This window comes from Peromyscus maniculatus, chromosome 13 (assembly GCF_049852395.1).
Source record: "Peromyscus maniculatus bairdii isolate BWxNUB_F1_BW_parent chromosome 13, HU_Pman_BW_mat_3.1, whole genome shotgun sequence".
In the NCBI taxonomy this organism is placed as follows: domain Eukaryota; kingdom Metazoa; phylum Chordata; class Mammalia; order Rodentia; family Cricetidae; genus Peromyscus; species Peromyscus maniculatus.
The window spans coordinates 60,202,573-60,219,731 of NC_134864.1; the positions used below are offsets into that span (position 1 = coordinate 60,202,573).

The 17,159-nt window shown below is 43.5% G+C and overlaps 1 protein-coding gene and 1 non-coding gene across 5 annotated transcripts in view; both read left to right on the forward strand.

Annotated features, from left to right (window-relative positions):
• Nucleotides 1-17,159, forward strand: part of Hecw2 (HECT, C2 and WW domain containing E3 ubiquitin protein ligase 2) — a 363,433-nt gene that overhangs the window by 278,688 nt on the left and 67,586 nt on the right. For all 4 annotated transcript variants that reach the window (XM_042260383.2, XM_076550401.1, XM_006974869.4 and 1 more), the window contains 3 exons: nt 7,746-7,880; nt 11,663-11,765; nt 14,435-14,531. In XM_042260383.2, coding sequence (XP_042116317.1) covers nt 7,746-7,880; nt 11,663-11,765; nt 14,435-14,531 — 335 coding nt within the window. The remainder of the gene's footprint in view (nt 1-7,745; nt 7,881-11,662; nt 11,766-14,434; nt 14,532-17,159) is intronic.
• Nucleotides 12,383-12,544, forward strand: LOC121822162 (U1 spliceosomal RNA). The gene has a single exon (XR_006063181.2). It is a non-coding gene; the product is annotated as a U1 spliceosomal RNA (small nuclear RNA).

Sequence of the window (17,159 nt, forward strand, 5' to 3'; positions counted from 1 at the left end):
CTTTTCTTCCTGATCTTGATTTCATCTGGAGAGGTCTCTTGTTCAAAATTCGATTATGGTATTTGTTTTAGCTGTACTTCATTCTGTTATTTCCATAATGATTTGTGTTCCATAACTTTGAAGCTGACAATTAATCCAGGTTTAGTTTTATACACAATTGATCTTTCAAGACTCACTCTGTGATCAATTTCTGTATACATCTGTTGAATTTAGGACCCAGGATTTTCCCCTAGCACACAAACATATTCTCCCCCTAACCCACACTCTGGGCATTAAACCAGGGTCTTGTACATGTTGGGCAAACACTCTGTGACTGAGTACCTGCATCTACTTCTAGTTCTTTTTCTAATTTTTGAGACAAGGTCTCAAAAAGTTGATCAAGCTGACCTTGAGCTCACCCTTAGTCCAGTTAGGCCTTGACTTTGGAGTCTTCCTGCTTTAGGCTCCCAAGTGCTGGGTCTCCAAGAATGTGCCGTGGTCCCCAGTGCAAAGATCTCATTTTGAAGGAATCATAAACAAAGAAAAAGAATTATTATTAAAACACTTTTTTCTTGCTTCTTATAATAATAGTTTTTAAACTTTGGCACACTCAGGAATATTAAAATCAAGGGTAATTTGAGATCTGAGTAGCAGTGCTGATAAAGGTTTTATTATTTATGTGAGAAGAAATATTCATCAAATAGTATTAAAATATGACTTATTCAAAATATCTCTGGTTCTTGGCTGAGTTTAGTAATTAGTGAGAGCTCATGGCAATAGCAGCTAGAAAACAAAAATATACCTTCGTAGGGAGAGCAACTGATTTTAAATGCCTTAGCTTTTTTCCCTGTTTTTTGTTTTGTTTTTTTTGCTTTGTTTTGGGTTTGGCAGTGGTTAATTTGATGGATTTGAGAAAATTATGTTGAATTGGGAAGATTCTTGGATTCATAGCTTCTTGGCATGACCTCAGTGAGCCTGGCTTCTTTTTATGTGAGCATTTGTACCCATGCTGTCCTGCTTTAAGAGCTGTGGTTAGCACCAAATCCCACTCCTGGTTAGATGGTAAGGCTTACAACTCATCCAGCATTTGATTATTAGTCAAGTTTCAGCGTAGAAACTCATATCTGTATGTTCATAAGCCTTTAGAAGGTATTTCATTTGGGGGCAGCCGTGATAGGAAACACACAGACATCTGCACAATGAACTGGTGGCTGCGGCCGGTTCCTGTTCCTCCTCGAACCTGGTGCAGACCTGGGCAGAGCGGGGATCTCAGTACAGTGTAAGTGTAGAGACTGATATATCTGGGATTTGTGAAAACGATGATTTACTCATGAAGGAGTCCTTACTTGATCAGTGAGTGCTCGGTGAATTACAGAGGGCCCTGTAGGCTTCACATCAGTGTCTCATTCCTTTCTTCTGAGGACCGCTGTTTTCCTTTACTGTGGTGGTCCCTTGGAATGGCCTTTCACAGCAGGGTCTGTTCTCATCCGTTTGTTTTGGGTTATGTGTGCTGTTCTTGGTCACTTCAGGACAGTCTGGCCCGGAATGTTTGCTTCTGTCTCAAGTCTGCAGAATAACCCAGAGTGTTCCCCTTTTCTCTATTTGGTGTCTCTTGTCCTCTTGTGGAATCGGGTGTCTTCTTACTCTGGTGGCATCAACCTTGCTCATTAAAGCAGACTTTTAAAAATATTCTTGAAACACAAGTAGTTTTGAACTAGAACTTAAGTCAGGTACATTCAGTTGCACAGAATGGTGGACTTCGGAGTAAGGGAGCCAAACACAGCTCCTCCAGACAGTGCCGTTTAACTCAGAGTCCTCTGCTTTAGATGGCTCCAAATATGTGCAGGCAGGTGGCAAGGCTCAGAGTGAAGGTGTCTGTTGCCAAGCCTGATTGATGACCTATTCAATCTCTGGGATCCACATGATGGAACAAAATATCCAACTCCTACAAGTTACCCTATGACCTTCACATCCCTCCCTCCCTCCCTCCCTCCCTCCCTCCCTCCCTCCCTCCCTCCCTCCCTCCCTCCCTCCCTCCCTCCTTCCCTCCCTCCCTCCCTCCCTCCCTCCCTCTCTCTCTCTCTCTCTCTCTCTCTCTCTCTCTCTCTCTCTCACACACACACACACACACACACACACACACACACACACACACACAAAAATCATCCAGTCTAGAGAAGCCTGCTGATACATTGAACGCTGTCATAGTGAAGATGGTATTTCAGCTGATTAAAAGAGGCTATAAAGGGAGAAAATAGGAATCAGTGGGGGAGAGAAAATCCAGAGAAGACACAAAGCAGAAAGCCCCAAGTCGACACGGCTGGTTCCCATGATGATATAGTGGGTGAAATTTAAGACCCCGTCACTGGGAAGAAGTTGGTGGAGCCCCTGCGCCGGGCTAAGACCAACACAGACTGGTTTCCTCCCGCTTCGTTCCTTTGCTCTGTACTCTCAAACACAATCAACTAATCCAAGGTATTTTCCCGGTTATTTCACCTGGGTCTAACTTAAAACACAAAGAAACTTCAAACCGTAAAAGTGATGTATCATAAACTCCATGTTTTTAAAGTAAAAATGTAAAAAGTAATAGTGTTTTTTTATTTAAAAAAAAAAATCTTTCCCGTAGTTTGTTGTGTTCCCCTCCGTAACTCCCAGCTGATTGTAAACCTGTTTCTATACCCAAGTCTGTACCCCTGGGAGCTGTGACTTTGAGAGTGACATTGGGAGTTTTGGTGTCACAGTGATCTAAACAGGCACCTCGAGTGACCACCAATGTTGCAGTTGATGTTTGGAGGGCAAATTTGAGAACAAAATAAACACTGGCCTGCCGGAAGTTACTAAAGGCTTGAGGATGTTTGTTTGGCCAGAGAGGTAACCAAACTGTAGAGTGGTACCAGGCATCGGCCCTGGTCTCCATCCTCCGTCATTATTTACTGGGTCAAGTTTTTATTCAGCTCAGTGGGTAAAAGGCAACTTGATACTTGGAACTCTCACATGAATTCCAAAAAAACTCCATTCGGAATATAAGCTCCTCTTTGCAAAATTATAGGGTGGTTGTTTTATTATATTTTTCTTTATTTTGTTTTATTTCTTTGACGAAACTTGTTACTTTTGTGGCATATCTCCTTAGTTGTTTTTCCACAAGTAAGGTCATTTGTGGAATGGCCTGACTTGATCGTCTCAAGCTATTCAGCAGCCCAGGAGATGGAATGAAAGGCTGGATGTATAGATAGTTCACTGCGTTTAAGGACCTCTTGCCAAATTGTTAAGTGGTAAAACATACCAAGTCAAAAAAACCCACAGGGAGATAAATATGACCAAAGTATATTAGATGTGGTTACTAAAGGAACACAATGATACCCATTATTTTATATCATTGATATAGGTTCATAATACCTTTCTGTTGTTAAAAAACACAAACTAGTAGATACAGAACGCAACTGACAACGTAAGAGTGTCGTCTTTCTAGGGCTGTGTGACGTTTTGAGCGAAGGGATGGAACAAACTTGGGCTTCGTGGATGTTTCTGAGTAAAATGCCAAGTCTTTAAACTCTGGAAGGAATCACCTAAGTCAGGAGATGGATGTTCCCTTTCTTTTTAAGTTCGCCTCGTGACTTGCATTGGGATTTTAAAAACATACTGTTTTCAGGGTCAACAGCAATGCCTCTGTTTTCCATGGAAAATGTATTGATTTGGATAACTCCATTTTTAGTCCTCCAGGGCGGTGTGCTATTAAATAAGAGAATGGAAAGTGACAGGAGGGGCCGCCCGTCTGTAGTGGGCTGGGGCTGGGGCTGGGGCTGGGGCGGCGGCTCGGCCTTTTGCTTTGTTTACATACAAGGCCTTTCATTTAGATTCCTGGTTTGGCAGAATATTAACTGGAAACAATTCCAAGCTTCTTTAGCTTAGATTTGTTGAGCCTGAGGTTGGTATTTCTTCACAAATACTGATGGCTTTTCCTTGGCTTAAAATAATAGAAGTTTTTTTCCTTAAAAGAAAAGAAAAAAGAAAAAGAGAATTGTGTAAAGAAAGAAATGTATTTTGTTTGGCCTCGCAAAAAACCACTTGGCTCCAAGCATCCCATATTTCTTGACTCTGCCTGTGCCCTGGAGCTGTGCAGGGGTAGATGTTTTTAAAATGAGATTGGAGTTTGTGGATTTGCATTCCTCTCAGTTTTTGTACTGTTGTCTTAGTTGGCCCTGCACCGAAAAGCCTGAGTGAATTTCCTTAATGAGACCTAACAGTAGGGAAGGGTGGTGTAGAAAATGCCCTGCGAGCAGCTAATTGGGAAAGGACTTACTTCTTCAGATGATTGCTTTTTAAATGAAATTTCAGACAATTACATGCTAGATAGACTCTCGTAAGTCATTGCAGGCTATTCAAAAGTTGTGACATGAAAGTGACCCAGAATTTAAAAAAAGGACCAGGTCAGCTTCATTGCTCATTTGAACTAGTTAGCATTCCCCGTGGAAAGTGCTCCACTTTTCTGATATAATTGATGTGTGTCACCGATGGAACCAGCCAGCCTACAAGGTGCACGATGATTTTTCCTGCCTCTTATGCTTTCTTAGTCGTGGTGGTGCTGGGGATGAAACCCAGGCCCATTTCACTTTAAAGCAGCCTACATTTTTCACAACTTGGCAGTGACCTGAGTCACCCCCCTTTACACATATAAAGCAAAGTGCTAAGGAAACCCATCCAGGGTTACACAGAGGACCCTAAGCAAAGCCAACACACATGCAGAGTAATTGCTCCTGGGTGCTGTTTCCTGTTCGTGCCCTAGATCTGTGGTACTGATGGAGATTTCCAAGACCTTTCCTCTCAAGTGCTTGAGCCTGGAAAAGCATGTGTACACAGTATACGCATGCCATTGGCTCTGAAGCAGAACCCCTTGTGATGGACGCATAGCACTCACTCCCGGCCCGCGGCCATGCCTCCAACATGGTAGTGGTGAGAGTTGGTCAGGTCCTGTGGACTCCTGCATCAGTAGCAGTCTCTTCAGCTTGCAGCAACAGAGGAGCCAAGTGCTGTGAGTGATCGGCCGGATTCTCAGCCCAGTTCAAGGTCTACTTAAGTGCTTTTCCAAAAGCAAGTTTGGTATGACATGTGAGGGAAGCAGGAAGGACCCAAAAAGGAGGATATTATGGTAGGCAGAAAGTAGCCTAGAAGAAGAGATATGAGAACGAGAGAGGGGGGATTGGGTAGGCTATGAGTTCAAGTCCCAGCTTTGTAAGTTCCCAAGTGCGTCACTGAAATCTACTGCTGTGACACAACTGTGTTCATAGTGACCAATAACCAGATGTCGTTATTTATCAACTAATGAAAAATCCCTTGCTGAGAGGGTGGCTCCAATTTGAAGTTTAGAGAGGGCACGCTTGCTTTGCGGTGGAGATTTTGAGGGGACCAGCTGGGGTTGGCTTGTGTGGACGGTGATAGAACACCTACACAGAGTTTACTTGAGAGTGTATTACCCCCATGTCCTCCCCCCCTTCCTGTTTCTTTCCGTCTTTGGCTTATCCATTCCCATTGTTTTAGTGGGTTGTCTGTTACATCCTTACTCTAGGGGACAGGATAGAGGATGAGCACAAGGACCCACCTATGTCCCTAACAAATAGGTTTCCTTCAAGCGGCATGTTCCACTTAGTCGTGAACCCTCAGATGCCAGGGGCCAGGGGGAATGGCTTTCACTGTTTCTCTAGGGGTCCATGCGGTTTGTTTCCCCACCCTTGTGCGTGGACTGACTTGCGAGAAACTATGGCATGTTTAGGGAAAACTATTTTTCATGATAATAGCAGTAACTCATATTTGAAATGCCATAGAAATTGTGTTTAAAAATGTTCATGAACCTTCTCATCAGCTTTTTTTAACTATACATGTAATGTCATAATTTAATTAAAAAAAAAAAATGGAGGTAGTTTGCCCCAAATGACATTAGTAGGAAGTGGCAGGGTGGAGCTGAGAATGGACATGTCCTTTCGGGGTCCCAAGTGCTCGATGATTACTTTGCCTCCTACTTTGAATGTTTTCGTCTGAGAGTTTATTCATGTCTATAACTTGAGTTTCAAAACTTTCTCTCCTATTTAGTTCTTCTTAAGTTTCCCAGACCTTATGTTTCATGTTCCCCTTTCATTTCTTTTTAATTTTTCTCTTTAACTGTTTTTGTGTTTTTCATAGATTTTTAACTCTTGGCTAGTTAAGTTGGAGCTGTCACTTTATACTTTGGTGGGGATTCGGTTTGGAGCACTTTGTTATTTATTCACAGGTCAGCCCTAAAAGCTATTGAGAATGACAGGGTGAGTAAGAAATAGTCCCTTCCCTGGAGGCATTTACATAATTCTTTAGAGAATGGGTTTTAAACAAGCCTGTTAACATCAAATTAGGTTCTGACATTATATGCAAATCGGCATTGACCTACATGCAGACACCCATTTGCGCTTGTAATTACGAGTGCATCATGGTGTCTCTGATCGCCACCCATCTCTTGAAAGCATTCCTAAGGTACTAGATAATTAGGCAATACTATTTTAGCACTTTTTATAATTTCCCTTAAGTAACCTGGTTTATATTGTTATGTTTGTAGTAAAATCTTGATGCTAATTTATACAAAAAAGAGACTTGATAATATCTGCTTTTTAAAGGCAGGAGTTAAACATGCTTATTTGTAGAAATGATTGCTGCTTCACGACATTTTGAATAATGTCAGGAATAATGAACAGGTATATTAGACACCAACATAAAATGAAGGCTGGCATGAAATGTGAGGCCAAAGCCTGTCAATACAAGGCTATGGGGCTCTGCCACCCATGTACTTTTCACAGCATTGAGAAAAAGGATGCTTTGTCTCTTAGGATGAGGAAGAACTACTCAGTGTGTGGATGTAGAAATCCCATAGTGTGAGAAGGGATTGGAAGCATTCTTGTTCTGTCCTTTTTTGGCTTTGTTTAGTTAAAGAAGGTGAAAAATCAAATACTTGGATTTTTTTTTTTCAGGAACTGTGAAAGCTATTCAAAGTTTTGGGATGACCAAAGACAGTGGGTAGCCATTAGAAACTTTGTTTTAGAGTGGTGGCGTCACCAAATCTGAGAAGGAAGGGTCTTCTAAAAGATTTGAGGAATAAATGTGTTTAGGAGACAGGAAACTAGTGGTATGGTACTTATGTAAAATGAGGCCCTCAAATAGTGGGGTCATGCTGGGGCTCGGAGGGAACAAAGAGGACTGGACACTGGGAAAACAGGAAGAGAATGATAGCTGACTGCGCTGGAAAAGGAAGAAGGAGGAAGTCATTGGTGGTGGCGTTTCGGATGGTTAGAATTTTATAACAACCAGGTATGGAGGGGGGGCCTGTGAGCACCGGTTAAAGGGGTGCCAATGCCCCTTTACTCATCGTTATGATCGTTGTTGCGTTCTGAAGCAGGACTCCCCATGTAAAGCAGGGTAGCCTCCTCTTGGGATGCCTTTGCTGGGTGTCAGGGTGCTGGGACTACAGGCATGTACCACCACACCCCGCTCCAAATGGCCACCCCGTGGCATCCTTGTAAGGTCACCTCTTTGGTGACTGTCTCAACGCTCTGTCCTGCCTTTCTCCACCCCGCCCTTTCTCAGCGGATATCAAGGAATTCTTCCAGGGATTGGAAACTATGAGAAAATGCAACTAAGATGATTACTCCAAAGTGGGTAGTCTCCTGACTGTGCGATGCTCTAGGTCTCCTGAGACATGTATGTCGTGTGTGCTGACTGCTCCCCTGACGCAGTGGATTGTATCCTAGGCATTTTTCGTCGACCACAACTCCCGAACCACCACGTTCATTGACCCTCGGCTCCCGCTCCAGAGCAGTCGACCCACGAGCGCGCTGGTTCATCGGCAACACCTGACGAGGCAGCGCAGCCACAGTGCCGGGGAGGTGAGTCACGGCTTTTCGGGACTGACCAGTTGATTGACAGGAGCTGCTGGGATACGGATGTAGTGCTTTGTGAAACCGTGTTGCCTTGTTGCTGTTGTTGTTTGTTTGTTTGTTTACTGTTTTTACTTTATTTTATTTTGGTTTAGTTTAATTTAGTTTAGTGTATCATTTAGAGGCTTAGAAAGTTTTGGAATGTTGCTGGGCGGTGGTGGCGCACGCCTTTAATCCCAGCACTCGGGAGGCAGAGGCAGGCGGATCTCTGTGAGTTCGAGGCCAGCCTGGGCTACCAAGTGAGTTCCAGGAAAGGCGCAAAGCTACACAGAGAAACCCTGTCTGGTAAAACAAAAAACAAAAAACAAAAAGAAAGAAAGAAAGAAAGAAAGAAAAGAAAAAAAAGAAAGTTTTGGAATGTTGGCAAGGTTTCTCTGAAAATACCTCTAGGCTAAATTGCAAATTTAATAGTTGGGGTATATGATGAAAGATTGAAGAATAGAGTTTCATATTTAACTCAGAGGGAATTGGTAATGCCAAGTGCTCACAGAAGACAATGCTCCCTTTGCACACCCAAGGACAGTCTCGGAAGAAAACAATGAATGAACTTTTAGTGGGCTCAAATTGTGTTAACTGCAGGGAAGAATTTCTTAAATGAGGTGTACTGGATGCCATTAAGATATCCATCCAAGGGCAAATCTGTAGGGCTGTGGAATCCTCGCTGGCATTGTCTAAAGTTAGAATGTATTTGACGGAAGTGATTTATATGCCGGCTGCCCAGGGAAAATGGTCTGACCTGAGACCGACCGGACTCCTCTGCATTCTACTTTGCCAGTGTGCAGTGGTCTACGGTGACCACACGGGGGCGCACCAGTACCCTCGCCCCAAACACAAAAGTCCCTTCTTGTCTCACTTTTCTTTCACCCACCTACATGCATGGAAGGACTGTTTGTGGTTGAAATTTCTTCTCCTTAATATAAGTTTATGCTTTGAGTGCACACTGTGGTTTGGCGTACATAATTTCTAAAAATTCCCCTAGACAAATGGAATTAAGATTCTTTTTCCTGCCTGCCACTTCTAAATGCATATCGTATTTCTAATACTATATTGTAGGTCAAATATTCTGAGGGCTTTATTATAAGAAAAAATTATGAATGCAATAAATAATTGGATTGAGTTCATCAGAATTCCACCCCTGGAATTCCCCCTCATGCTGTTCATTCTGCTTTAATGCATCATGTGCTCACTGTTTATAGAAGAGTATACATGAGAAGCTCATATAAAAATGATATATAAGTCTAATGCAGGGTGAGGTATGCATGAAAATATTTATGTTTTATGAGCAGCCAATAAATCTTTATCATGCTGTCCTGTAAACCATTAGTAGTGAACTGGAGGATACTTACAGCATTCGTCTTACCAAATACAACCGAACTCTCACCCTTGGACCTTGAGTGGATGTGTACCATGATTAGGGCTCTGCCTGGCTTTATCACTCGGACAGTGCACTTTAACCCTTTCCTGTACGGTGACCTCACAAGCTGAGGTTGGCTGTCCTGTCTAGCCGGGGTGATGTTTCTGGGAAAAGCAAGAGATTCCTAGCTGTACTTGCACTGTCTGTTGGTGCCTCTGCCCCAGAACTTTTAATTACTTTCATGGTCTAGGAGTGGAAGAGGGCCCCTCGAGAGTATGTCAGCAACCTAATGAACCTCTCTTCCTGTTGATGGGAACGGAACAGTGAACCAGAGAGTGGCCCAGCATGCCGCCACGTTATCGCCCAGCCTTTCTCAAAGAATATTCTTTGTGAGCCAGCACTTCGGAAGCATTACAGCTTGAGGCATTACCTGTATTTCTTGGAGGAATTGAGCACTGTCTTGTGGTCTGGTTTTAAGAAGTGAAGTCTTCAAGACCTTTGGCTGTTCTAGGAAGTGTTGACACACGGCCTCCTACTGACTGGAGGGAAATTACATAGACTGGTGTCTGAAACGCTAAGTCCTCTGCCTGAAGATGGGTAGATAATAACTGGATCTTCTCAGAGTGGCCAGCTGTGTTCCGTGAAGCCAATAACCCTGAAGAAGCAGGCTGAGAAACTTCTGGTAATGCAGTGGGTCTTCATGGACGCCGTCTCAGCTGCGTTCAGCAGTGTCTGCAATCAGTAGACATGCCAGTGTCTCTGCTGTGGAAACAAACACTGTCTGTGGTACAGACGCATTGTGGTTGAGAGTGTGAAGAGTATAAATAACTAACACTTACTTCCCACATTCTTAATGTGGAGAGAAAATTTAAAACTATCTTTTAAAGGAATGAGAAGAAGAGTGAAAACCCCTGGATAAACTTTTGAGGGGCCCACGAGGATGCTGGGGCAGAGGGTCTAAAACTCTTGCTGCCCAGGTTGGAGGCCTGACTTGGATCCCTGGAACCCATGAAAGAATGGAAGGAGGGAACTCACTCCCCAGACTTACCCTCCGACCTCCACGCCCACACCGCGGCACCCTCACCCCACCACCCACAATAATCTACAACATTACAGTTCTCCAGGACCTGAGAAAGAAAGCTACATCTTAGTCACTCTTAGAGATAATAATGTGGGCTTTCTTGTTTATTGTTTCCAGCTTTATTGGACCAGGGGAAACAAATCGTAAAACTATTAGTAATAACAACTAGTTTTGAAATAACAACTAGTTTTGAAATACGCGCCGAGCACCATGGGAGCTCAGAGGCGAAGGTTGTATTTAAGCTCCGCTTGAAGAGAAGCAAAGGCTGCGTGGAGGACGGGGCTGTTTGAACTGTACTTTGAAGAGTGAGGGAGAGCATTCCTGAAGGATAAGCGGGCAGGGGAAGGCAGAAAGGCTGTTTCTAATGTGAAGGGGCTGTAGGAAGGGCCTCAACAAATATCCAGCAGATGCAATGTGATAAAATGGCAATGACGATTTCGGCGGGAGGAGATGGGAGCTCCATTTGAAAGGCACCAATGTGTCAATCCAGTGTCACCTCCTGTCCTCTCCTCACGGCCATGATACTTGTCTCAAACAACTTCTAGAACGTGAGAGAAAATGCTAGGAAAGAGGCCAAAGCAATGTTAGCGTTTCCCGGTAAGAGCACAGATGAGTGGCTTGGGGTGTCTATTTGTAGGGGTTTCTAAACCCGGGAGAGGTACAATGAATAATTCAGGCGAGGGAAGCCATTTTTAGAGCTTGCACACCTGCTCCTGTTAGCTGTCTGGTGTGGGAGGCTCAAACCAGAAAGAGCTGTTACGCCAGGGCCTCTAATGGGCATATAAAATTGCCTCCGAGGAGATAATGTCCTAATGCACAGCCCCACAGGAAGATGGCTGCTGCCGCTCAGCTCCTCCTCTGCTGAGGCAGGGAATTCCCTCGTCTACCTGGCTAAGTAAAAGAAGGAATACCCTGGCACAGTCCCAAAACGAGTTGTATCACCCAGCTCTTCCCTTGGACTGCATTATGGCAGTTGGGGTTCTATCCGAGCACGTGATCCTGAGCAACAAGTCTACGATTTTGCTTCTGCAGACTTGGTAATTACAAGCAGATTGAACTACTGAGCCACACCTGCTCACTGACCCCCACTTCTGTCAAGGATAGACCTGTGTCCCTCACCAGCATCAAGCCTTAAGAGCAGACCTTTCAAAGATCTGGTGTCAGCCCCGTCGCTGGCACCCGTTCTGGTCACCGGGTTATTTTCCTTAAGTGTTTTGAACAACGCGGTTTTGAGATGCCAGCACGAAGCCCTGTGGCTCTTATGGTGTGGACATAAATGTTGCTTTGCATTCGCAGGTAGGAGAAGACTCTCGGCATGCGGGACCACCAGTTCTTCCCAGACCGTCCAGTACGTTCAATACAGTCAGCAGGCCGCAGTACCAGGACATGGTTCCAGTGGGTATGTTAGCTCTTACTACAAATCTTTCTCTGTGCCACCGTGGCATTGTGTAGAGTGCATGCTATGCTAATGTGTGCCTCCCGCCAGCCTTCCACTCTTTACCGGGTGTCAGAAAACTACTGCGTTATCCTTAAGAAACGTACCACAAAACCCCGGTCTCTTGAGTCTCTGAGAGCTTCTGCCTTATAAAATCCCGTAGTCCTACTTAGCGAGTATTGGGTTGCTGAAGGTAAGAAAAACTAATGAGATAATATGCAATCATTGTAAATTAAGCATTTGAACAAACATATAATTAGAATATATCGCATCCTGAGATAGAATTTAAGTGGTATGTGAGTCTCTGGTAGCCTCATACACTAGCCACATTCTTAAGGGCTTTTATCACAAGTAGAAAGCAGCGAAGCCTCCAGAAGAGTAAGCTGAGATAAGTAGATGTGGGCTTACAGGTCTGAAAACCATTTCGAGCTGTTGTTAAAATGATGAAGCTGAAGTGTGTTCACAGTCTCCAATCCAGAGCCCCTCAGGCATGCAGAATGGACAATCTGCTGCAAGGCAGACGGACTCTCTCCCCACCTTAAAGCAGAAGAGCTTTCTCTTTGTTTCTGCATCAAAAACAGATACTTCCCTGGCAGGGGAGATACTGTGATCGTGAAAATGGTTTTCCCAGGGCAAGACACATCCTCCAGATGAGCTGGCCCTGTGATTTCCCAAAATGTGGGGAACTTGACTACATCATTTGTGGTGTTGGTGGTGGTCGGGGTGCATTGGCACTCTACCCTAGAAACACACACACACACACACACACACACACACACACACACACACACACACACACGCAAATCCCTTCGTCACAAATACAGTGTAATACTCATGACCTAAAGAAGTTCACAACCACCAGATAAGATATGTAGGGTTGATGTCTGTCTACATTTACAATGTCATTCATTATTAATATGTAATGTGTTAATAAATACTACATACAGAACTTTCTCAAGAGCTATAAAATTATTGCATAAGAAGTATCTCATCTCTGATTTTGGGTGGAATATAAAAACAATTCCATTGCAAAAGTGTCTTCCGTTCACATGTCATGAAATGTCCCTTTAGGGATCCCTGGTATTAACATTAGAATTCTGTCTTAACAGATAGCATTTAAAAGCCTTTAAAACACTTAGCTAAAATATGTGTGAATAGACAGTGTGGTGTTTCCAATGCAGCTACCTATAGAATTACTGGGCTTTCTGTTGTTTTGTGAATTCAGGTGCTCCAACCTTGGTTCTCTGGGTCATATTTATTACCTACTTCTGATTACTAGTAATATAACTAAGCAGAATAATCTTAAGTATACGGATTCATTTTCCTGACAGAAGAGGTAATAATGGAACCCCTAATAAATGTTCGTGGGCAATTTTGACATGTCTACAGCCGTGTTAAGTAGGTGGTAGATTGTTTAAAGCTGTGTGTTTTACCTGGAGTTGGTGGATTGTGCTGCAGTTGTTTAGACAGTGTGTTTGGGGCGGAGCTGTCGCATTTGCCATTTATTTCCACGTGGAGTTAGAGAATGGCTGGTCATTAGCACCATGGCTGTAGCGGTCGCTGTTACTGGTGACTATTATTTGATGGGATCTCTAGTTCTACCTCTTTACCTCTCTGGCTAGCTCCTATTCAGCCAGAAGATGGTTTCCCACTTCTTATGGTTGTCATTTCTATGAGGTTGTCTGCTGTTGTTATTTTGGTGGTGGTGGTAGTTTTGGTTTGGCTTGAATTTTGAGACAGAGTCTTACAGTGTAGCCCAGGTTGGCCTCGAACTCAGTCTTCCTTCTTCAGTCTCCCAAGTGCTGGGATTATAGGCCCATACCATGATGCCTGGTTTTCAGGTTGATTTTTGGTAACTTTAAAATTATGAATATCTAGAATCTAGTTAGTAAACTAATCTTGTCTTTGAAAGTAAAAATGGTTCATCAGATGAAATGAAAAAAGAATAGCTCTTGATCTAAGTGGACCTGTGTCTCAGGGAGCTGCTCTTGGATCGACCCAAACTAGTTGATTCTGTGACTCACAGATCCATTCTTGGTCTTATCAGGGCTCTTGATCCAGTCAGAGCTGACAGATTCTGTGTTTCAGGAAGCCTCTCTTGGTCCAATGAGAGGTGGCAGATTCTACTTCTCAGAAAGCCACTCTTGGTCTAATGAGGGCTGGCAGATTCCCTGTCTGCTGAGGTTCCTCTTGGTCCAGTGACGGCGATTTGTTCAGTGAGAGCTCTCTCACTCTCTCTAGGTCCAAACAGAGCTGGGGGTTGGTTTCCAAGCCCCAGGAGGTGGCTGGGGTCCCGGGTGGATGGGTATGGGGGCAGGGCGTCTAGATTGCAGGGTCTGCTGTCAGGTCTTGGTGAAGGGGGAGCCTTCCTGCAGGAGCCCTGCCTGGCAACTGGTAAAAAAAGAACAGCAGGTAGCATGTAACAGTTGTAAACCCGAGAATCATGTAACACCTTAGACAGAATTGGAATGTAAGCATCTATGGCCCCAGGGGCAGAACAGCTCCAACCTGAGGACTTGGGTGAAATGAATGTTAGCCATAAAACATAGTTTTTAAAGTCTGAATTTATATCATCAAAGAAGTAGTAGTAGATTTTTTTTAAAAAGAATTATTGTTTTTGTTTTTTTTTCCAGCCTACAATGACAAAATTGTTGCATTTTTGCGTCAACCCAACATCTTTGAAATTCTCCAAGAGCGTCAGCCTGATCTTACTAGAAACCACTCACTCAGGTAACCAGGGTGTTGGGATTTGTTCCAAGGGACATTAGCACCAACATAATAAAATCTTAGTGGCCCCGCCAGTCATCTTGATTTCCTTCTGACGTTTACAAAGATAGATGGAGATGCTCTATCATCAATACCGGCTTGTTGTAGTCCCAGTGTCTCTGCTCAGGACAGGGCTTGAGTCAGACTGGCTAAATAAACTAGAATCTTCCTTACAGAGGAAATAGCAAAAGGAAACAAATGCACACGGCCGAGAATCCATTGCAGCTTGAAAAAAAAAACAAAACAAAAAAACAGACATTTTAAGTGCAGCTTAAATCAACAAGAGTGGGTTTCAGTTGAGTTGGGATTTATCAAGTCCCAGACTTGACGTTCCACTTTTCCTTAAGGAAAACATGGTGGAACCCAAGGAGAGAATCGGATTCCTCTGTGTGAATCCTCCTCCAATGTCATGCTTCGTGTCTCTGTCCCTTCCTAAATATGTGCTCCTCTTCCCTGCCACCCCAGCTGCTTTGTGGGTTGTCAAGCAGGGCCTTTCTTTTAAAACTCTCTGCTTTTGAAACCTTTCAGCTCCACGGTGGCTCTTAGATCCTGATACAGGATGGGGTTTCCCAGTTTCAGGGTGCTGTGCGTCACTGGCGGCAGCAAAAAGGAAATCTTACGTTAACTCGGTGCCCACTTGATTTACACAGTACCTTTAATGGTAGAAATGCATTTGCTGATGATGTCATCCTAGTGTATAGCAGTGGTTCTCAAAACTTACCCACCTTGTGTTCACCCAAATAATGTAGGAGCTTTAGAAAATGCAAAGTGCTGGGCCTCTCCCCCAACACCACACACACACACACACACACACACACACACACACACACACACACACACACACTTCTCTCCCTTCCATACCGTCTCCAGAAACGCCATCCCAGAAGCATGGGTAAAGCCCAGGCACTGTTTTCTTTGCCTCTCCATGTAATTCTACAGCACAGCCAGGTGTAATAACCTGGCTAGACACTAATTTGATGATTAATCGTGTGATGTGTGAAATCGTTCTTTGTATTCTTGACTATGTGACTTTCTTGCTCTAATTTGAATTTTCAAGTTCTCATTTTTCAATTAGATTCGTAGATCCTTTCTGCTACAGATCACATCTAGCTTACCTGTCCCTTGAGGTCTGTTCCTTGCTGCTCAGATAGCTAAAGCACTTTCTATGCAGTGAATAAATTAATTGCCATTATTATTACACAGCCCTTACCTTCAGAAACTTTATGTTTCTGAAGACTAGAAACTAGGCAAAATTTTAAGTCTGGCATGCAAATGATGCCTGTGTTAGAATCCTGGTTCCACAAAGTGAGCTCACAATGGAGTCCCAATGCTGTCTTCACATAAACATGCTGTTCTTCATCACCAAAAAAAAATGATAAAAAATGAAACAAAAACAGATTTTGAATGTTTCTTCCTTAGGGCATCCCCTCAGCAATCCATGATCCCCTAGAGATTAATAAAATTGCAGAAGTGAGTTTAACCTTCAATTCTAATTAAGGATCGTAGAGATCCTGGACCTCCTCAAAGCAAAACAAATTCCTCCTCTCTTGTTAATCATGAGGTTAAAAAATTCCATTTCCTCTCATTTTTACTTCCTACACACACACTCACAGAGAGGGAAAGGGAGGGGGAGGGAGAGGGAGAGAGAGAGAGAGAGAGATGCATCCCATCCCCCACAAAACAGACTAAGAACGTGAATACTTAAGAAGTTTTGTACTTTTTTTCCTCTGCACTCTAGGTTATTATTTAAAGTAATTAGCATATCTTTAAATCTCCACCTTGGGGGAGCTGAATGATTTAATCTACCTGAACAGGGCATCTGACTTACCACAAGTCTGTAATGACTTAGAAGAATGGTAACAATCTTATTAGAGGGAGGGTGGGAGGCTGCAGTTGATAGCAGCCAGCTTTTTGATTTCTTTCTGCTTTTTACTCTAAAGAAGGCTGAAGATTTTAGCCTTTTCAGTGCCCTTCAGGGTCCCCAGTTAACCATAATTCTGCCTAGATCTCCCATGGTAATCTCTTATGGAGAAGTTATTTCATAATGTTTGAGATGTTTCCATCTGTTTATGAGTCGAGGCTGTGCAGATTGTGGCCACAGGAAGCATCAGCAAGCATGACAGCCCAGTGAAGAAGCAGGAACTTAAATCGATGAGATAATGCTGTTTCCCCCACCCAGTATGTATCACTCTGTGCCTTCATGTGCTTATCATAACACCCTAAAGGAGAAGTCCGCATATCTGAGAGAACATTCTGTCTCCTATAGTTAAAAACTGCATCGTAAGGAACATTCCCACCAATGTAGGGATGGAGTCTAAGTTGGGGTTTTTAATCTCAGATTTAAGTGATATTTTTGGTACTACATTGTGTTAGTCAGCTGTCATTACAAGATACCCGAGATAATTGATTTATAAAGAAAAAAAGCTTATTGTAGTTGTAGTGTTTCTAGTCCTTGATCTGGTGGACCTACTAGTCTTTGGTCCTACTAGAGGGTAGGTGTCACCAGATGGGAATGGCAGAAAGCTAAATGCTCACCTCACAGCTGGGAGCTGAAAGCAAGGTTTAGGAGCCAGGGTCTCTCAGTCCCCACTG